We start from the raw sequence: 22,020 nt of genomic DNA on the forward strand, positions 1-22,020 counted from the left end.
GTGGAATAACAGAGAATGAGAATCCCAGCTCTCAAGATATCTCCTGTCTGAACTAGGGTGGGATCATCTTCTTTCAGCAGAGATAATAAGCAGCTTTTGTCCCAATCTCCCCCACGGTGCTGATCATATCTCTATCTGTGTCCAGATATGCAACTATACCTGTCAGTGAAGAATTCTATTGGGCCACCACCTGGATTCTGATGTGTGACCCCAGGGTTTCCGAGGTGTCATGTATTCAGACGTGGTTTCGAGTCCTGCCTCCTGGTGGCGCTCTGGGAGTTGGGGGCAGCTTGCCCAAGGCCACACAGGTGGCAGGGCTTGGAATCCTACCAGCCACACACGCTTAGGGTCATCCCATCAGCCCTTCTCTGAGGAAGCACAATGGGGATGCGAACGCTGGGCTCTAGAGTCAGGGCCTCCAACCCACTGAGCTATACCCGCTCCAGCTCACTCAAAAAGCATTTGCCTGCTTACATAGCCCTGGCTTCTCCTTCCATCTGAACATCGGCCACCTTAGTGTGAGAGACAATTAAGAAGAGCCCTGCTGGATCAGGCCAAGGGCCCATCTACTCCAGCTGGGGGCACACGAGACAATGAGATCCCTGTCTCCTGGTCCCCCTCCCCTGCATCTCTTTTAAGCCTGGAAATGGTACCTCCCCATCACGGCCTGTAACCTGCGATGGACGGTTCCTCCAGAAATCGGTCCAATCTCCTTTTCAAGGCATCTAGGCCTTTCCCCATCACCCCTTCTTGAACAGATCCTCTTTCCGCTCGTAATCTCAAAATGCGCTCGTAATCTCAAGATTAGACCACTAATTGGAGGGTTGCCTCCAATCCTACTGATGTTCTCTCAACTCCAACAGAAGAAGTCTTGAAAGTCAGGGCCGGCTCCACCACCAGGCAAGGGGATGGAGCTGCCGGGGACAATAGCTCTGGAGTGTCATGAAACACCGTCCTAGGATGTGATTAGATGGACATTTGTCCTGCTGTTGGTGCTGGACTTTCCCACTATTTTGATGGTTTTTTCCCCCCTATAAACTGCACAATATAAACCTAACTGTGAGCAGACCTATTCTTTTTCCATAATTTTTTGCCACATCTTTTACTGGCAGAGCTTTTCGTTTGTTTGTTTGTTTCCTTGTATTGTTTTGTTTCACTTTCTGGATAGCTTGATTGCCTATATTGGCCCTTTGGAGCAGTGTCTGGGCACCTCGTGATCACACGGAAGTTTTCAGGCTAAGACTGACACCTCTTAATATTTTTAATCAATTATTTTAATTATAAAAAGTTGCCAGTTTGGGGCTATGTCAGAAAAGCGATGCAGCTGTAATGCAGAAGTGTCAGTGCGGCGCTATGTCACTTTGTAGACTGAACAACAATATTAAAAGAGGGAGCTGGGAAGGATAATGCCAGGAGGGTGTGATGTACTACAAGGATAAATGTATCCATATTTGATTTTCTGCTGTGACACTTGCAAAGAGTACATAAACATGTCCAGAGAATAACAACAATTGTTGCTGCTGGCATAAAGTGCCAAGTTGCGTTATAAAAACGACACGACAACACAGGACAACCTTCTGTCTAATGGCTCCCTCATTTACTTTGCTGTTCTTGTACAGTGGTGCCTCGATAACGGGTGCCCTGTTTAACGACAAATCCGCATAGCGATGAAGATTTTGCGATCGCAAAAGCGATCGCTTTGCAATGATTTAAATAGGAAAAAATTGCTTTGCGATGATCGGTTCGCTGTTTCGCTTAACAATTATTGAATAGCAATGATTTTCCAACAGCTGATTGGCAGTTCCAAAATGGCCACCAGGTAAAAAAAATGGCCACCCGCTGTGTTTTTGCCTGGATTCCTCGCTTACCGGACAGCGAAAATGGCCGCCGTATGGAGGATTTTCACTTAAAAGTGAGTTTTAAGCCCATAGGAATGCACTGAAGGGGTTTCAATGCATTCCTGTGGGCTTTTTAAAACCGCATAGCGATGAAATCTCCTTGCAACTATTTTTGCTGCACAGATTATCGTCGCTATGCGGGGCATCACTGTATTTGCACTGTCACAAGGAGAGTCACCTCTGGAGATTTCTGCCTCAACAGGCACCAAAACAACTTGTCCCGCCTTGCAAGTCAGGTGCCCTTTCCTGCTCTGCCTTGGGCAGGAATCATCTCAGCTGGTCCCCTGCTTCAAGAGAAGAACCACAAAGTTGCAAGATCATCTCAATAACCATATAAGCTGCAAACAGCATCTGTTCTGCTGCACCCACTCTTCTACATGGAATAGTGCCGAGACACATAATCAGAGGGGTCTGATCCAGTTTTGGAAATGTGACCGTTTTAAAGTAAGATTGATTGGATCCTTTTGGGGAGAAAAGCGGCATAGAAATATTTTAAGTAAAGAAGTAAGTTGGGGGGGTCATTATTACCCATTTATCCAGCATGCCTATTAGCATTCCCTTCTGTCCTAAAGGCACATTTATCAACTTTGATTAGATTCTTTTATTTTCTCTCTTATTCTATCTCTCGTTGCAGCTTCCTGAAACAAGAAATATACTTCCTCCACTTTTTCTTTTACTATGGGAATCCAATGCAGTTATTTCCATTTCAGAGCCATAAAACACTAAATATTCGAATTACTTATCAGGAGACACCCCCAAATTTAGCATCTTCTCCTTTTTCCCCTCTGATAAGCCATATACACACACAACATGGAAAAGAGAGTAATTTTGTTTTACACAGTTCCAGAGGAAAGAACCCAAGCCAGTGGATTCACATTACAAGATACTGAGATTCTAACTCAATATTATGAAGAGCTTCCTGATGGCAAAAGTGGGTTGGAAGTAGAATGGCCAACCAATCAAAAGGAGGGTAACCAGGGCCCTGAATTGGATGCTTTTAAAGTTGGATGACCACCAGTCAAAAATTTCCTGCATTGGCAGAGAATTGGACTACCGTATTTTTCGCACCATAAGACGCACTTTTTTCCCCACAAAATAGGGGGGTGGAAAGTCTGTGCGTCTTATGGAGCGAAGAATACAGATTATATTTCCCTGTTTTTTTCTCCTAAAAATTGGTGCGTCTTATGGAAAGGTGCGTCTTATGGCGTGAAAAATACAGTAATTTCCCTTGGAGGTAGCTTCCAACTTCTATAATTCTTTGATTCCATGTATGTATTCAAACTACCGAGTTGCAGCAGGTTGAAGCCCCTTTAAGTAGCATGGCACCTTCCTAAATTCATACTTTAGTGAAAGGGTTAGAGCAGTGGTTCCCAACCTTGGGTTCCTTGACGTTCTTGCACTGCGACTCCCAGAAATCCTGATTAGCACATCTAGCGGTAAAGGCTTCCGGGAGTTGCAGGCCATCTGGGGACCCAAGGCTGGGAACAACCGGCTTAGAGAGTTTTCTGCTGGAACCCTTTCGTTCGCTTCCCTAGACTAGAGTGGAGAAGTCTTAAATCCCTCCCCCTCAAAGGAGAAGCCCCACCGCGGATGCAGAAAAACACAGAATACTATTTTAATAGTGAACAATATACATAACACGGCATCTGGCTCTTTCCAAGGGCCAGTTCTGGTGATAACATCAGATGGAAATCTACTTTCTCTAGCAGATGCTATACATAGCATAGCCTCTGGGGGCCCCTAGTGGCTAGTTCTGGTAACTTCATCATTTAAAAAAAGAGATACTGTACAGTATTTGGGGATTTTCTTTTAACATTTTTCATAATTTTCAGACTGTGGATAAGTCAATCAACAGATACTGATCCTACAGATGAGGGGTCCCTACTGTATGGCTTTTCTGGCTAGGAGGCTGACGGCTAACGGCAAATGAGAGGAACACACAGACACATGCACGCACGCACGCACGCACACACACAGAGAGCGCACATCATTGTATAACTAGCATTGCAATGATACATTTCCCATCTTGATTCTGGTGACACAGTGGAAACAGGCCTCGGAAGATGAGTGTGCTGGGATTTTGTGATCAGCAGAAGCAATTCCCCAAGAATACATTGCTTCCTCCTCACTTATCTATAATCCTCATTGTGGTGGAAGACAATGGGTTTTTCCTGATGGAAAGGAAGCAGCCCACACTAATTTGCTGGTACAGATCAAAATAGCTGCCTGTGTTTTGGATCTCTTGAGTGCTCAGAGTTCGACATTTACGACTACATCTCTACGGATTGTCGAGCCCCCATCTTGATGATGTGCTCAGTGGGGAAGGAGGGGACATAGAGAGTTTGTCTCAGTGCTGGGATGTGAAAAGTAGTCAAGACTGGAATAAACTTTACTCTTCCAGGAGGCGAAAGGCTGACAAGATGGGGAATGTGCTAACTGAATGCCAGATGGGGGGACCACAGGAAATGTTCCAAAACTGTAAAGGGTGCCTGTTGCAGAAGAATCCAGGAATACAAACTATGAGTCTAGATGGGTTTGCATTAACCAAATCCAAAGCCTGTGCTCAAATGTTTTATTCTAAAACTAGTTTTGCAGACTATTTATTTGTTGTCTGTGCCAGTTGATCTCTAGTAAATAAAATGTGTTTGTTAAACAATTAGATGAGCTGGATTATTGGGGAAACAGACTCTATGCCAAGAAAGCCCCAGCCAAGAAGCTGTGAGGGTTGTGCGAATTGTGGCCTAGAAAAGCAACATTTCCAAGCTGTCATTTCAAAATATTTGGGGAAAAACCACCCAAGTTAAGAGAAGTTCCTTCCTTGATCTGTTGCGGGGCAGGTTTCCTCCCGCCTTAGAGACGAAAGGCGAGCCGCTCCGAACGAAACCCGGAAATCTCTGCTCTGCTAGCAGGACTTCTTAGCGCCTCTCTTTACTGACTGACGTCTGCGGGACTTATTTCGCGCTCCAGGAACCTCCTGCAGGGAGACTTATTTCACGCCCCGCCCGGTGACTTCTGGGTTTTCTTTCCTCTCCGTCGCTTCACACCGCCCCGTTTCTCCTACGTCACCCGCCCCTTCCGCTCCGAGGACCAATCAGAAAAAGCGCAGAGGAGCGACGCGGCCAATGAGCGCGCCCAGATGACAGCGGGGTCGGGCCTAGGTGGGGAAAAGAAGCCAGTGGCGGAGCCCGGGCGTCGAGTGAAGGGGCCAGCCGGCCAAGGAAGGCTGCGGGCGGCCGGGGAGGCAGGCCGCCATGTCGCGGTGGTTCTTCCCGTGGTCGAGCTCGATCAAGAAGCGGGCTTGCCGGTACCTGCTGCAGCATTACTTGGGCCACTTCCTGGAGGAGCGGCTGGGGCTGGAGCAGCTCAGCCTCGACCTCTACGCCGGCGCCGGCCGCCTCAGCCGCCTCCACCTCGACGTCTGGGTGAGCCTCCGCCCGCCTGGAGGAGAAAGAGGAGGAGGAGGAGGAGGAGGAGGAGGAGGAGAGGAAAGAGGCCGAGGACCCCTTCCCCCCCCTCTCTCTGCCTTTCTCTTTGGCCTAGCGAGGCAGGCGGAAATCCCACCGGTAAAGCGCGCCGGGTTGTTGCCGTCGGTGCCGGCTGCCTGTGGGCGGCCTCCTCGGTCCTCTCCTTTCCTTCCGGGGCCTCGCCTGCTCCTCCTTTCCCCTCCAAAGAGCTCAACGGGGCCTCTAGGGCTGCCTCCCCCCCCCCCAATCCGCCCAGTCTGTGTGAGGGATTAAACCCTCCCCCTCCACGGTGTCTTTCCCACCAACAGCCCTGTGGAGTAGGCCAGACCCAGAGACCGGGGGGGGGTCCGGCCCTTGCAGATCCTCCCAACAGCCCTGCGAGGCAGGTTAGGCTGCGAGAAACGTGGACCTGGATCGAGACCCTCCCCCCCCCAAGGTTGGGAGGGGAGGGATTCGACCCCCTGCCTTTCAGACCCTGGCCTGAACTGGTAACCAGTATTGCTGCCCCTTGGCTGGGAAGGCCCCTGCTGTGCTTTTATGAACCGGGGAGGGATGCGGGCAGCAAACAAAAGAATGGGTGCCTTTGTGCTAGAACTTAAAAGGAAAAACACACACACATACAACTCCTTTTGGGAACTACAGCTCCCAAAATGGACCCAGGCGTTGTGGCCCTTGCCCTTGTTCCCTGGTCATGTCCAGCTTTGTGCCATTTAGCTGATCTTGCTCCTGCTGGGGTATGTGTGTGTGTGTAAATCAGTGGGTGTCTGTTCCTGCTTGTAGTAAATGCCCCCCCCCCCAGTTCAGCTATAGGGTGGTGAGGATCTGCTGGAGTTCCTGTTCTCTTTGTCATTTAGTTCTTACATTGTGTGCAAGGGAAGTTAATCGTATCCAAAAAACTTGTATTACTATAAGAATGCATGCATGTATTGAAGAAGCAGAGTTGTGTTGGTTTGTTTCACCCCAAACAACACAGTGGAGTTTTGAAGAGGAACACACTTGGTGTTGTGACAGCTTATCTTGTACTAGATGTGCCTGGCTGGTAATGTGCAACAAGACTATGCTCAAAGGCAGGCTCCAAATTCTTTAGGCTAGAGAAAAAACTTTGCCTGGATTAGTTTGCCTTCATCCGTGTCTTCTATTCCGCGCAAGTTTTCTGCAACACTCAATGTGAGCTGCGGCCGAGGTGTTCCAGGAGTCTTGTTGTGGCGAACCGACACACTTCCTTCTGTGGAAGCACTTCCTTTTAGCCCGTTGATTCCTAGAGAAAAGAGGTTTAAAACATTCACATTGAGGTTAGATCCTGTCTCCCCAACATCTGTACAGTCTGCGATCCCCCTTCTTGCAGACGGAGAGGAAGGAGAGACATTATAGTACAGTGGTTAGCAACCTCGGTTGTGGTTCCAGTTATGACAGTCGACTAATAACTCTGCCCCCCCTCCGTGTGTGTGCCTGTTCTTATCTATCTTATGGGGTATTTGTGAGGATGAAATGGAGAGAAGAGCTCAGCTTCTCCTTCTCGGAGAAAAGGCTGGGTGTAAATGTAACTTGAGAATAGGATGTGCCTTGTCCATGAAAGGGGAGTGGGTAGGATAAGAGTGTGTTCTTGTGCAGAGGAAAGAAGGGGAGGTGGTTGTTTTTGTTGCTGTAAAGCTTCCTTTTCCTGGAAGATGTGTTGCAGCCAGAACCGAACGCGTCCATGTCCTTTGCCGTGTGATGCGCCCTTCTTGGAAGGCTTCCCTGAGCAGGTCATTGTTTGTCCACTTCTGGTGAGCTGTTTTCTGTTTATTGTGCGAGTTGGCCTTGAACTCAGCTAACCCTGGGGACATCCTGGCTGTGCTCTCTGTTTGGACGCTGGCCTTTTCTGCTGGGGATGGTGGCCGTGGCGCATGCGTTACGGGCCAACAGCTGAGGCGCATGTGGGATACAGCTCGGTTGCAGGCCGCATACTTTGCGTGCATCCAGTTCCTGGAAAGCGGAGTAAATCAGGAATGGTCCAGCAGGTCACATAGTAATGGGGGTGGGAGGAGAATGGCACACGGCACACACAATCTTCTTCAATTTGTTGTTGTTTAGTCGTGTCTGTCTTTTTGTGACCCCATGGACCAGAGCATGCCAGGCCTCCCTGTCTTCCACTGCCTCCCGGAGTTGGGTCAAATTCATGTTGGTCGCTTCGCAGGCACTGTCCAGCCATCTCATCCTCGGTCGTCCCCTTCTCCTCTTTCCTTTACACTTTCCTAACATCAGGGTCTTTTCCAGGGAGTCTTCTCTTCTCATGAGATGGTCAAAGGATTGGAGCCTCCGCTTCAGGAAATTCAGCTGTTGAAACGTTCAGTAGGAATTGCAAAGTGAGGGCTCTCCCTTTTAAAAGGAGAGATAGAAATATGGAACAACTTAAGAATTTTAAAATTTTTTTGGTCTTTCTAATGAGCCGGAAAGAAAAGAGAAGTGCTGTAGACCAGGTCCTTGAGGAAACCGTAATGGTGTAGGGAGTAGCATATGTTTTGGGCGATTCAGGTTTTAGTGTTTCCTGAACCTTGGCCTGCTCATCTCATGGGTTATTGGGAGGGCTAAAGAGAACCAGCTATGCTACCTTGATGACAGAGAAAAAGAAAACATAAGTAGTAACAAAAATAAATAAATGTCTTCTGCCCAGATGATACATGTGACAAACCCAGACCTACTGGGATATGCCACACGTTAACTAAGCTGCCACCAACCATTCCCTGTAAGAAGTCACACAGACCAGGGATGGATTTTCAACAAATAAAAGAATAAGGTTTATTTAAATACAACACACAGGGAAAATAAAATGATCAGGTGAATAAGATTTAGTAACGTGGCTTAGTTTCACTCATACATACACCCAGTTTGGTTCACACAGAACCCTTAACTTGAAGCACAGACCCTGAACCTATCAGTTCTGGCTAACCATACAGACACCTGAACCTATCAGGTTGGTACTCTGACACACAGTAGTACCCTGTCTGACACACAGACTCCCACACCAGCTTCTTCTTCCCAGCTGCTGCTTCTTCACATCCCAGCGTCTCCTAACTTCTCCACACACGCATCACATATATATACAGTACAGCCCCTCCTCCTGATGTCCCGCCTTCCACTCCCCATAGGATGGAACTTTCCCTCCAAACCCATGACAGACAGGTAACATCAGTGCTGTATGTAACACCTCCCCTCTTTATAAGTTGTTTTGTAGGGGGAAAGCTAATGTGCTTTTTCCCAAAAAACAACCTGGATAAAACACACAACAACAGTTATACATACCATATCATACTTACTTATACTTACATTCTAAGTTAACCATAGCAATTAGGCATTTAAACATTTACCATATACATTACATCAATTTACCTTTATTCATACAAACCAAGTTCAAAAAACAGGTACATTTAACCTTTTGTCATCAATATATATACATAGTCCATGTTTCTTTCGCCGTCTTCATTCTTCAGGTCTTCTTGACAAGGCGTCAGCAACACAGTTCACTGACCCTCTGACCACCTTCACTTCAAAGTCATAGTCCTGTAGATTTAAAGCCCACCTCATAAGTTTGCTATTGTGGGTTTTCATTGTCTTTAACCATTGCAGTGGTGAATGGTCAGTGCACAGAACAAAATGTCTTCCCCAGATGTAAGGCTTGGCCTTCTGGATCGCGTAGACTATGGCCAGACACTCCTTCTCCACGGTTGCCAAATGTCTCTCACCTTTTTGAAGTTTCCTACTCAAGTAGGACACTGGATGCTGGTCACCATTCTCATCCTCCTGGCAAAGAACTGCTCCTACCCCGCTGTTAGACGCATCGGTGTAGATGATGAACTCCCGGTCGAAGTCTGGAGCACGCAGCACTGGATAGTTGATGAGCGCCTGCTTCAACCTCTGGAACGCCTCCTCACAGTCGCTGGTCCACGGGATGCGGTCATCAGCCTTCTTCCTCGTCAGATCGGTCAGCGGAGCCGCAATCTCGCTAAACCTCGGGATGAACTTTCTGTAGTAGCCCACCAACCCAAGAAATGATTTGACTTTTTTCTTGGTGTTGGGTCTGGGCCAATCACGAACGGCTTCTATTTTGGCCTCTAGGGGTTTTATCACTCCTCCCCCTACCATGTGACCCAAGTATTTTATTTCTGGGCTACCCAGCTGCAGTTTGTTCTCTTTGCAGAGCTTAGGCCAAAGCACTTCCTCCCCTGGGTCAAAGTGCCTCTCCCTGCCTTCCTGGTCATCCCAATCTTTCTTTCTGACCTTTTGAGCTTGCAGGGTCTCTGCTGCTAGCTCTAGGTTTCTCTTTAGGTCCTTCCTTAAAGAGTCTATATATGTCACAACGTCTTGTGGGTCATCCTGGGTGATCTGCTCCCAATTTTGTTTGCTCAAATCAAGGGGCCCTTTCACCCTCCTCCCAAATAAAAGTTCAAATGGACTGAACCCGGTACTGGCTTGTGGCACTGATCAATAAGCAAACAAAAGGGATTGCAGCTTCTGGTCCCAATTGTTTGGATTCTCTGCCAAGTAAGCCCTAATCATGCGCATTAGAGTCCCATTGAACTTCTCAGTTAACCCATTACTTTCAGGATGATAGGCAGTAGTTTCCTTGTGCTTAATTCCACAGATTTGCCATAAGCGTTTCATGAGCTTTGATGTGAACGATGCGCCCAAATCTGTGATTATTTCTGAGGCAAATCCCATCCTGGACATATACCCCACCAAGGCATCTGCCACTGTGTTAGTTTCAATGTTAGTCAAGGGTATGGCTTCAGGGTACCTCGTGGCATGGTCCACAATGGTGAGAATGAACCTGTTCCCCCTCTTTGTGGCCTTGGGCAAAGGTCCCACAATATCCACCCCTATGCATTTGAACGGAGTGTCAATCACAGGCAAAGGGCACAACTTTGCTTTGGTCCTGTCGCGGCTATTCCCCTGCCTTTGACACACATCACATTGTTTACAGAACTCCCTGATCTGCTTCCCTATGTCAGGCCAGTAAAAATTCTGTGTGATTCTCTGCTGTGTTTTGTTCACCCCTAAGTGTGCAGCAAACATGTCAGAGTGCCCCCTTTGTAAGATCATGGGGCGATACTTTTCAGGTACCACCAGCTGACTTCTGATCCCATCTCCCCCTTTTGAGATATTCCTCAGGGTCTCTCTATATAAAATCCCCTTTTTCTCCAGAAATCTCACTGGGGTTTCAGGTGTTAGCTGGGCGTCAGTCACCTGTTCAAAACACTTTTGGAGAGTGGCGTCTGCCTTTTGCTCTTGTCCAAATCTGCTGTCTGTGGTTAAGGTTTCCACCACAGCTTCTGAACTCCCCTCTGCTTCCGTCTCTGGCTCATCATTACCCCCTTGAACTGTCCCCGTGGTGGCTTGTGAACGTGTAATCACTAGCACCCGTTTCACATGTTCAGCCAGGTCATTTCCCACGAGCACGGCTGCTGGCAGAGTCGATGAAATTGCTAGCCGCCAAACTCCCCTCCAGCCTTGAAAGTTCACAGGTACCTCCGCTACCGGCAGAGAGATTACCTGCCCCTCAATCCCTGCCACCTTCATGCTCTCATTTGGGATCACATATTCCCTAGGAATAATATCTGGATGGCACAGGGTCACCTGAGAACAAGTGTCCCGCAGCCCCCGATACTGACGGTCAAGTATTCCTACGTCCACCCCTGCTGTCTCAAACAACTGAGAATTCGTTCTCACCAGTAGGCAGCGCCTGACCTCTACAAGAGGACCATTTTCCTCAGCCTGATCAGCAGATGTAGCTGTTCCAGATTGAGTAGCCATGGCAACAGGCTCCCTCAGTGACAATGCGCCTTGCTCTTTCTGGACACAGAACACAGCTTTTGGCTTGGTTCCACTCGAATCCTGAGGCACAATTCCTTTTAGCTGCTTTAATTTCTCACACTCTGAGATTAAATGGCCCTTTCCCTGACAGAAATAGCATTTTCTGGTGTATTTTGAGTCTCTCTCATCTTGTTTTGGTTTTCCCTCCAAAATCTGAGGTCTTGGTTTCATGTCTGAGGGCTTCCCTTCACCATGGGCCCCTCCCCCTTGCTGGCTTTTCCCTGGTCCCTGAGAGTACTTGCTGTAGGTTTCTTTGGGTTTTCCTACAGATTTCTCCTCACCTAAGGGCTTTCTTATCTGGTAAATAAAATCTGCGATCTCGGCTGCTTCTGCCACAGATTTTGGTTTCCTTTCCCTCACCTGGAATTTCAGTTCCCCATGCAGGACTGAATAGAACTGTTCCAGCGCTATCAAATCTTTAAGCTGCTGAAAGGTCTCTGTCCCCTCCTGAGATAGCCATTTCTCAAGCAGCCTCACCAATTGAGCCCCCACTTGGGTAAAAGTCTGCTCTGGTTTCTTTGTGAGGGACCTGAATCTTTGCCTCAGCTGTTCCGCATTTATCCCATGTCTTGCAAACACCAGTTTTTTAAACTCTGCAAAATCTCTCATCAGTTCCTGTGGCATCTCTGAATAAACCTCAGCCAGGCTACCACTGATTAAAGATCGCATGATGGTCATCTTCTCAGTTTCCCTCACTGAGAAGTCCACAAACGCTCTTTCCACTAAGGAAAAGAACACCTCAGGACAATCTCCCTTGTGGTACACAGGGAATTTCTTCAGGTCAGCTTTAGACAGTTGGCCTCCCTCAGAATCCCTATTGTTATTATTGTTCTGGTTCATCAGTTCCAATTTCCTTAACTCAAACGCCATTCTTTCTTTTTCCAGAGCAATTTTCTCTCTCTCCCTCTCCATTTCCATTCTCTGTCTCTCTAATCTTTCTTCTTTTTCCATTCTCTCTCTCTCTACTTCAAATTGCCGTTGTTTCTCTCTTTCCCTTTCCTCCATTTCCCTCACCCTCAGTTCATGCTGTTGGGCTAGGAGTATTTTTCTGAGTTCTGTGTTTTGTTCTCCCGTGCTGTCACCTTGCACTGAGCCAAATTCATCCTCAGACCCTTGGTCTACCTGGGGGTCTTTCACTTCACCCATTTCTGCCATTTGGCTTCGAGTCAAGGGCATAATCCCCCCCCCCCCAGAACAGGCTGCTTTAAAAAGTCAAGCCTCAAAATAAAACGCCCACTTTTTTTTTCTTTTGCCTCAGAACCAGCTTTCCCTATAGATTGCTGCTGTCCTTTCAGCACTAACTTGCAACAGTTGCGAGCTAGAGTCTACCCCCCTCTGCTGGGCCTCTCAGCAGACAAGCTAGCTCACTGCTATTTCACAGTTTTGCCTCAGCTTTTTTCCCGCCAAAACCAGGTTGCCTCAGAGCTCCCTAATCTAGCCCCCAATCTGAGGTTACACGTTCTTCTACTAGTGCACCCCCCCGTGAGGTACACCTAGAAGATTACCTACGTGCTCTCAGATTGTCCCTGACTAGACCCCCCTTGCTCTGGGCACACTTGCCAAGGCTTTGCTGGACCGCTGGACAACTGGACCAGTCGTATCCCACACGCTGGACACCAATCAATGTGACAAACCCAGACCTACTGGGATATGCCACACGTTAACTAAGCTGCCACCAACCATTCCCTGTAAGAAGTCACACAGACCAGGGATGGATTTTCAACAAATAAAAGAATAAGGTTTATTTAAATACAACACACAGGGAAAATAAAATGATCAGGTGAATAAGATTTAGTAACGTGGCTTAGTTTCACTCATACATACACCCAGTTTGGTTCACACAGAACCCTTAACTTGAAGCACAGACCCTGAACCTATCAGTTCTGGCTAACCATACAGACACCTGAACCTATCAGGTTGGTACTCTGACACACAGTAGTACCCTGTCTGACACACAGACTCCCACACCAGCTTCTTCTTCCCAGCTGCTGCTTCTTCACATCCCAGCGTCTCCTAACTTCTCCACACACGCATCACATATATATACAGTACAGCCCCTCCTCCTGATGTCCCGCCTTCCACTCCCCATAGGATGGAACTTTCCCTCCAAACCCATGACAGACAGGTAACATCAGTGCTGTATGTAACAATACATAGAACCAGGAAATAAACATGGAAAAACACATACTTGCAATTATTCAGTAGTGATGTAGCTTCACCTTTTGACTCTTGGACCCATGGGAAGGGCCCTTTTTTCCTTCCAGATGTTTTGGAGTTTGTTTCTCCATCTTGGGTGTTGCAACAAAACAAAACAAAAAACAGGGGGAGGGGACACACCCAACTGTTCTGGTTTAATACTGATAGGAGTTTTCTCCACTCCTTATTGTATGCTTCTTTGTGAAGTATATGTGGGGAGGAGTCTGCTTTATGGATAATGGTGGCTGTGGAACCTTAGCCACCATTGGGGGTGCCCATGTTTTCCAGGAACAAATGCCATTACAAAATGCAGAGATATTCTTGGTGAACCTGCTGTTCAGGAGGGTGAACCTGCTGTTTCTGAAGCTTTTGGCTCAGAGAGCTTCAGTCCTGCCCTGGAGAAAGGCCAGTCGGTTATAATTATCTCTGCAAGTCACTGCTGATTTGTCTCCTGCCCTCTCATGTCTTTCCCACCCTCTTTTCCATTATCCCTTCACTATTCTTCGCTTTTCCATAAGAAATTGCGAGCTGATGTTGAAAATAGCTTGGCTGATTACCTTTAAGCACAACAGGACTTGTGTTGATTTTACAAGCAATGGTGGTACAGTACATGAGGCAGTTTTGTGCTAGCCAAAGGATAATGGAGGTTATAGTCTGACACACCTGTGGAGTTTACTTTGGCTTTTGATCCTGTTTGCAAAACAACAGGGCCATTCACCACATCGGTATGATAACTCAGTCCTTTGTTCTAGGCAAAACCAAACTCTGGCCGATAAAAATGCAGTGTGTGTGATGTGCCATCAAGCTGGTTTCAACTTATGGTGATCATAGTAGGGTTTCCAAGATATACATGATATTTAAGGAGAGGATGGATAAGTCAGTGACTTAAGTATCTGATGGCAGAATCAAGAGCTGGGAGTTTGATTCTCCCCTGGGCCTTCCTGGAGAAGGTTCGGCTTGTGTGGCCCTGGGCACACTCCACAGTCCCAGGGCACCCCAAGAAAAGGGGAACAGTAGACCACTTCTGATTACACTTTACCTTGAAAACCATTAGAAGAGTTGCTATAAGTAGGAAATGACAGTACTGTATATAATTGTTATCATTGTGTTATTGTTATGTTCCATCAAGTTGCCTCCAACTTACGGTGACCCTATGAATCAGAGATCTCCGAAATCTCCTGTCCTCAACACTCCAGCTCAGCTCTTATAGACTCAAGCCTCTTATAGACTCAAGCTGGAAAGAAAGACTCAAGCCTGTGGATTCCTTTGGGAAGTCAGTCCATCCTGTCTTTGGTCTTCCTCTTCCCCTGCTGCCTTCCGCCTTTCCCATCATTTGTTTTTCCAGAGAATCTTATAAATATTTATAGTTACAAGGTTGATCTGGGCTTAAAATGGGATCGCTTGTTATAGATATTATCTGAGAATTTGAGAAGTCATGTTGAAGAAAACTGGAAAATGTTTTATGATTGAGCCCAGAGATAAACATGAGTAGAGAATATAACATAGGTTAAAGATTTTAGTACTCTTAACACAATTATGGAGTCAGGATTATATATTAAGTATTGTACTAAGGTAAACACTTCCCTGCGTGTATGTTTTGTATGTATTGTTTGTTTGTCTATTATATATTTAGGGGAAAATGTGCCCAAAGAAGAGCAGCCTCAGTTTCAACCTTTTTCCATCCAGAGATAGTTATTCTATTATTATTTTAGCAGCGCCGCCCCTCCCCAGCGAGTTTCCATGGCTGAGTGATGATTTGAATCCTGCTCTCCAGAGTCCTCTTCTCACCCTCACTGCCCAAGTGACCCTCAATGTCAGAGGAAGCTGTTAAATGATATGCTCCTGCCCCCATCTCCCGCCCTCACCCTTCTCCCCATCGCTCCTGCCAGGCCTGGCAGGCAAGCAGGAGGCTGAAGCGGGGTGGTGGAGGAGAGGGTCCTCTGCCCGGAGATGATCAACAGTCTTATGGTGCAATAGGGCAGGAAGCGCCACACAGCCAGAGAGGGCAGCCCGGCCCTTTTGTCTTCGGGGATGAGGCAGAGGGACCCATGTGCTCGCTTGCCCCGTCTTCGCTGTTGCTTCACTGGCACAGCTGGGTTCATCCTGGTGCCGGATTCCAAGCCTCCCTTCCCTCCAGGAAAGCCAGGGGTGGGTGGGTGGAATCAGGACTTCTCTGCTGCCAGGCGAATTAGGTCAGTGGGTGAGTCCATCTGGGCTTGGTTATCTGGATTGCGTTGGGGAGGTAGGGTGTCCTATGGGGGATCCAGGTACATGGAATTGCTGAGCCATGGAAGGGTTGTCTCAGAAACCTGACCTGCCTCCGAGGATTCTTTAGAGGAGGAAGCGGAGAGGAGGAGAGCCGGGTCTCTCGCCTCCCATTGGTTGGAAAAATGTGGGATGTGAATCTACCCATGACAGAAATAAGCCAGTAAGCAGTGCAGATCCGTTCCTTCCCTCACCTTTTGATCTCTCTTCGTAACCGGGTCTCTCTGCTCCTACTCTTGACTCTCTGGAAACACGCGTGTACTTGATATTCGTCTAATTTGTGTTCCATGCAGTGTTTCTGCCCAAAGCATCATCTGAGACAGCCACAATAATATTGGAATAAAAGGCAAATACTTTCCAAATATATAAACATATGAAAAAAATGTGAAAAAAAGAGGAAGAAAATGCCCTTCATTTAAAACCCAGCTCCATGCCAAAGGTCTTCCTAGAGAGGAAAAAGAGGTCTTTGCCTATCTGGGAGAGTTGGGGTGGGTGGGGGAGACAGGACAGGCTAGTCTCCTGTGGCAGGGAGTTCCAAAGTCTAAGTCTTGGACTGTGTCCCGCAGAGTAAATTAGATCAGTCCGGGGCTCATTCCGGCAACAAAGCACAGAGTAAGCAGATAATGCCCTCTTCCTATCTCCTACTGGGGAGGGGGATTGTGGGAGTTGTACTTTTGGATACCCAGTGTGATGTAGTGGGTAGAGAGATGGACTTGAGGAAACCTCAGTTTGAATCCTTTCCTCGGCTATGGAAACTAATGGGATGGGACTTACACTTAAAGAACGTGTAAAACCACTCCTTCAATATCCTACTCATTCTGAAAATTTTATTAGGACTGTTTTCATTGAATCGTAGAAAAATGAAGTTGGAAGAGGCCTACAAGGCCATCAAGTCCAGCCCCCTGTTCAAGGCAGGAATGCCGTCAAAGCAGATCTGCCAGGCGATGATCTAAGTTTTTCTTGAATGCCTCCAGTGTTGGAGCACTCACCAACTCCCGAAGTTACTGGCTCCACTCTCATGTTGCTCTAATACTTAGCAGGTTTTTCCTGATATTCAACCGAAATCTGGCTTCCTGTAACTTGAGCCCATTGTTGCATGTCCTGCACTCTGGGATGATCGAGAACAGATCTTGCCCCTCCTCTGTAGGACGGCCTTTCAAATATTTGGAAAGACAGTTCCAGCTTGATGGTACACAGTGCTCATCTTGATGGCAGCACAATAGGTAACATTACACTATATGGGGATAGTGAGGATATCTGCTGTTTGGTGGATGGACATTTGGCAGCTGTGGGTCTCCAGTTGTTCCACTACTGCTGCATGCCCATCTCCCCTTTCCTCCCACAGCAAAGTGTTTCTCAGAGGACAGCCTTCCTAACACAATTGATGTTGGGGTGATGTTGCCTGTTTTCGCTCCTGCCCGGCTGACCCCAGCACTGTCCCTTTGCCCTTACAGTCTGTGAATGAATTTCTGGAATCCGTCGGAGCCCCCCTGGAAATCATCGATGGCTTCATCGACAGCATTGCCGTAACCATCCCTTGGTCTGCCTTGGTGACGGAGAACTGCACGGTGGAAGTGAGCGGCCTGCAGATCACGTGCCGGCCCAAGTACCGGAGTGGTGAGTGGAAGGTGGAGGAGCTGGCACGCTGGTTTTGAGTGGGGGCGCTTGGGGTCCCAGGAAGGGGAAGGAGAGCCAGGTAGAAGGGGTTCAGTTCCTGCAGGTTGAATTTTTGCTACTGCTTTGGTGAACCCTGAGAATATTATTAGCAAGCCCAGAGAACTGCCTGCACATTCACCGTAGGAGTGAATGTTGGCTAAGGGAAGGGTCTGGTTCTCAGATGTCAAGCACTAGCCTTGGATACCAGAAGGTCCAGTTTCAGTCCCCTGGCATCTTCTGGCAGGGCTGGGAAAAAGGCCTTTGTCTAAATTCTGCAGAGCTGCTGCCAAGGCGGGGGTTTGCAGCCTTAGGTCCCCAGATGTTCTTGGTGTAAAAAACTCGCTAGAAGGCTTCGCCAGGAGCTGCGCTGGCCAGGATTTCTGGGAGTTGTTGTCAAAGAACATCTGGGGACCCAAGGTTGGGAACCACTAGTTCAGACCAATGATTCCCAAAGCTGGGTTTTGATTATAACTCGTGCTGCCTGGGTCTTCTGAAGCTCAGGTCCTGGCAGTCTAAAATCTAACTGATTTAAACTCTGCTAAACCAGATGGTCAAACTGTCTGAGTCAACTAAAGGCAGCCTGAGAGCCTCTTAGATTTTCCCACCACCTAAACCAGGAAACAAAGCAGCCCTTCTCCTCCATGCACTTGGGGGGGGCTGCCTGCCCCTGCCCCACAGATGTGATGATAGTGGTGCCGGCATCACCCTCCCTGCTGCAGGTGCAGCAGCAGCCCCATATCTCGTGGCTGCTTCTGGCTCTTCCAAGATCCAGCTGTTTCCAGAGTCCTCAGAGGTGAGCTTGTGTTGGAAAAGGAGTCTTGGGCCAGCGGCAATTTCTCAGCTTGGCCTCCTCTCCCCTTTCTTGGCGTCAAGGACCCCTTGGAACCCGTTGATATAGAAATAACCTGTTCTGGAGAGAGCCTTACACCGGTGCGGGTCCCTCTGGGCAGCTGTAGGGTGAGGTCGGGGGAGGCTGAATTGACTGCCTCCCCCCCCCCCGATCTTCTCGTAAGACTGTGCCTTAGGCAACTTTCTCTGTTCTGATGAGAGCAGTGGCAATACTGGTGGCGTGGCTTCTGTTGCTTTACCCCCTCCAGGAGGAGGAGCCTATTCGGCTTTGGCACCTGTGTCTGTTCCCCCCCTCAAATTAGTGACCCTTTCTCCCCTTGTGCTTCTGCAGGTGCCTCTGGCTCAGAGTCGCAAAGCTGGGCATCATGCATGACCACAAGCATGCAGCTGGCACAGGAGTGCCTGAAGGAGCAGACCGAAGAGCCCTCGGATACTCCCCAGCCCCTGGAGGGTCTTGAGATGTTTGCACAAACTATCGAAACCGGTGAGTGGCAGGGAGGGGGAAAGGGACGGAGCGGCTCCCCTTGACGCAGGCCAGGCGCTTGCCAACCCCTGCCCGGCCCTATCCTTACACAAAATAGGCTGCTGCCTGGCGTGGCCATAGCAGGCCCTCCGCTGATCATCCAGACCAAGCCTGGCCAGTCTCTAGGGATCCATTTTTTTCAAGCCCTTTAATACACACGCATAAGCCCTTCTAGGCCAGCAAGAAGTAACCAGAACGTTTAAAAAGAAACACACAAGAAATCCAGATAGTTTCCTTTATTTTTCACAAACCAGATTTGGGCTAAAAGAGGTATAGGGGGAAGCCAGATGTCTTGTTTTAGAGGAGAAAGAGACCTCCTAGAAGTATTAATTTTCCCAAGTTTTTTTTAAAAAGTCCATTAATATTTGTCACTGTTGAAAACTATTTTGGAGGATGGAGTTTTGCGTGCCACCTAAATCGTAGAATAATGGAATGGGAAAGGCTTATAAAGCTGGTGGATCCAACCCCTTGCTCAATGCAGGAATCCAAATCAAAGTATATCCAACAGATAATTGTCCAGTTTCCTCTTCAGTGCCTCCAGCGTTGGAGCACAAATCACCTCCAGAGGTAATTGGTTCCATTCTTGTACTGCTCTAACAGGAAGTTACAGCCAAAATCTGGCTTCCTGTACCTTGATCCCATTATTACGTGTCCTGCACTCTGGCATGATTGAGAACAGATCCTGCCCTTCTTCTGTATGACAGCCTTTCGAATGTTTGAAAAGTGCTATCCTATCTCCCCTCAGCCTTCTTTTCTCAAGGCTAAGCATGCCCAGTTCTTTCAGCCTTTCCTCCTGGGGCTTGAATTCCAGTCTCCTGATTATCCTTGTTGCCCTCCTCTGAACTTGCTCCAGTTGGTTTCCACCCTTCTTGAAGTGTGGTGTCCAGAACTGGACATCACCCAAGATGAGGCCTAACCAGTGCCGAATAGAGGGGGACTAGTACTTCACAGGATTTGAAGGCTGTACTTCTATGAATGCATCCTAAAATAGCCTTTTTGCAGCCACTTTGCACTGCTGGGTCATATTCAGCTTGTGATCTATGACAGTTCCAAGCGCTTCCCTGCTCACCGTATTGCTGCCTGTTGTTCTCAGGGATGCAGGAGCCATGTCTCCATCACCAGTGACATGGAGGGAAGGGGTCAGACCTGAGGCAACCAAAGATCCTGACTTGTATTCTTTTTGGTTTGCTAGTCCTGGTGATTCCCACAGATATCTAAGGATGCTGAGGATCTCTCCTCCTCCTGGAGCATGTGGTGCACCCTGTCTGGCCATGGCGTGCCCTGCCCAGAGAACATTTCTGCCCTTTCCCCAAAAATTGTTCCGTTTGGAGTCTCCGGAGGTGCAGCCAGAGAGGGTCCTTGCCAAAAAGGATTTGATGAAACACACATGGGTGCAGTCCCTGGAAACCTGACTCAAAGTACACACATAGCAGAACTTCAATTTGAGGAGAGAGATTGTTTCTTTTAATGGGGAGGGGTGCTCTTTTAAAACCTTCTGGTACAGTGGTGCCGCGTATAGCAATCACTCCATTTAGCGATGAAGTCACTTTGCAACACATTTTTTGCGATCGCAAAAGTGATCGCTTTGCGATGTTCCCTATGGGGGAATTTCCCTTTGCGATGCTCGGTTCCCTGCTTCGGGAACCGAGCATCGCAAAGCGAGGATTTTAAAACAGCTGATCGGCGGTTTCAAAATGGGTAAACAAAATGGCCACCCACTGTGTTTAGGGACGGATTCCTCGCTTAAGAGGCAGCGAAAATGGCTGCGCTATGGAGGATCTTCGCTGAACTGTGAGGAATGCATTGAAGGGGTTTCAATGCGTTTCTATGGGCTTTTTAATATCGCATAGCGACGTTTTTGTTCTGCAGCGATTTTTGTGGAACAAATTAACGTCGCAGTGGGAGGCACCACTGTACTCTCCTCGCTCTGCACCTTTTTGTCTCTTGACTCCTGTCATCCTGCCTGGCACGGCTGGCGCTCAAGGCCGTCAGCATCTGGAGCCACGGATGCATCCCCCACCCCAATCCTGTTCTAGTCGCTCAAGGTGCGTCTTTCAAAGCTGGAAAGGGCCCCAGGAGCAGAGTGGATGCGTCCCACAATGGAGGGGTGTGCAGGGTGTGCACCAGCGCGACTTCAGTAGGGAGCATGATAAATAAGGGGAAGTGGCCCTCTTTCTCTTTCCACCTTTTTTTTCCAGAACATGAACATTTGGGGATTTTGTACAAGGTTGTTGGAGGTCTTCCACCATCAACCCTAAGTAAAAGGGGTGTGTACTTTTCTGTTTTCCTGTGTCCCCACTCAAAAATAGTGTGGGGGCTACCAACGTCTTCAGCGCTGATTCAGTTTTGCATTCTTTTGCTGTGATTCTGTTCATCAGACATCTAAGTTCCCCTTCTGCTTCCTCTTCTGCCTAGTGAACACAGCAGCCTTAGGAATGCAGCTACCCTTCCCAAATAAGCTCAGCCCCCTCAGGAGTGAAATTGATGAGAAATGAGATTCTCTGCGGTCTAGTCAATTCCTGCCTTTCTCCCAAAGTAGGACTGCTGTAGTTATGCATAGCTGGAATGGAGCAGGGAGGAAGGGAACAGAGGCTTCTCCTCAGGTTCTCAAGATCTCAAAACTAAAGTGAGCTTTTTAACAACACTGAGAATTAACCTGGTTCTGTGTTTCACGACCCGTGGTATTCTTGGCTCTCTCTCTCCCAGTTCTTCGGAGGATCCAAGTGACCTTTCTGGACACAGTGATACGTGTCGAACACGAGCCTAATGGAGGGCAGGCCAGTATGGCCCTTGAGGTGCATATCAAAAGGTAACATTTTCTATTACCATAATCTTTCATTAGATTTTTTTTTTGGTGGGGTGGCTTGATCAGAGTGCTTTTTGTACTGAAAAACATTCTCCAGACTTGGGGGGGAAAAAGAAGGCAGGAAGTGGAGGGAAGAGTTCTGTCTGTCCTGCTCACTTGTCTAGCGTTCTAGGTGTTGGACTGCAAATCCTATCATCCTTTGTCATTGGGTGTGGTAACTTAGGCACGAGATTGGGAAGTTACTTAAAAAAGTAATTTTGCATTAAAAAATAGAGATTGTCAGTTACCGTTGTAATTTATTTTTTTAAAAAAAGCTTAAAAGCTTAAAAGTAACTGAAATGTACTCTTAGTTGAACCTAAGTAGAGAAGGGCACTTACTGGGGTTTGGCACAGACTGAGACCGCAGGCGCTGGGCAGGCGCCCACTCAGAGGAGGCGAGGGGGGCCCAGGAAGCTTGTGGCACTGTTTCTGCAGGAAGAGGCTGGGTGCAGAATCTGGGGTGCCTGCCCAACA

General features: G+C 48.0%; 1 protein-coding gene across 2 annotated transcripts in view; it reads left to right on the forward strand.

Moving 5' to 3' along the window:
• The first annotated feature begins 5,021 nt into the window (after window positions 1–5,021).
• LOC110071117 (autophagy-related protein 2 homolog A) overlaps window positions 5,022–22,020 on the forward strand; it is a 61,478-nt gene continuing 44,479 nt past the window's right edge. For both annotated transcript variants that reach the window (XM_072983941.2, XM_072983944.2), the window contains exons 1-4: window positions 5,022–5,320; window positions 17,128–17,290; window positions 18,510–18,662; window positions 21,408–21,510. In XM_072983941.2, coding sequence (XP_072840042.2) covers window positions 5,150–5,320; window positions 17,128–17,290; window positions 18,510–18,662; window positions 21,408–21,510 — 590 coding nt within the window. In that variant the 5' untranslated portion in view covers window positions 5,022–5,149. The remainder of the gene's footprint in view (window positions 5,321–17,127; window positions 17,291–18,509; window positions 18,663–21,407; window positions 21,511–22,020) is intronic.

This window comes from Pogona vitticeps, chromosome 15 (genome assembly GCF_051106095.1).
Source record: "Pogona vitticeps strain Pit_001003342236 chromosome 15, PviZW2.1, whole genome shotgun sequence".
In the NCBI taxonomy this organism is placed as follows: domain Eukaryota; kingdom Metazoa; phylum Chordata; class Lepidosauria; order Squamata; family Agamidae; genus Pogona; species Pogona vitticeps.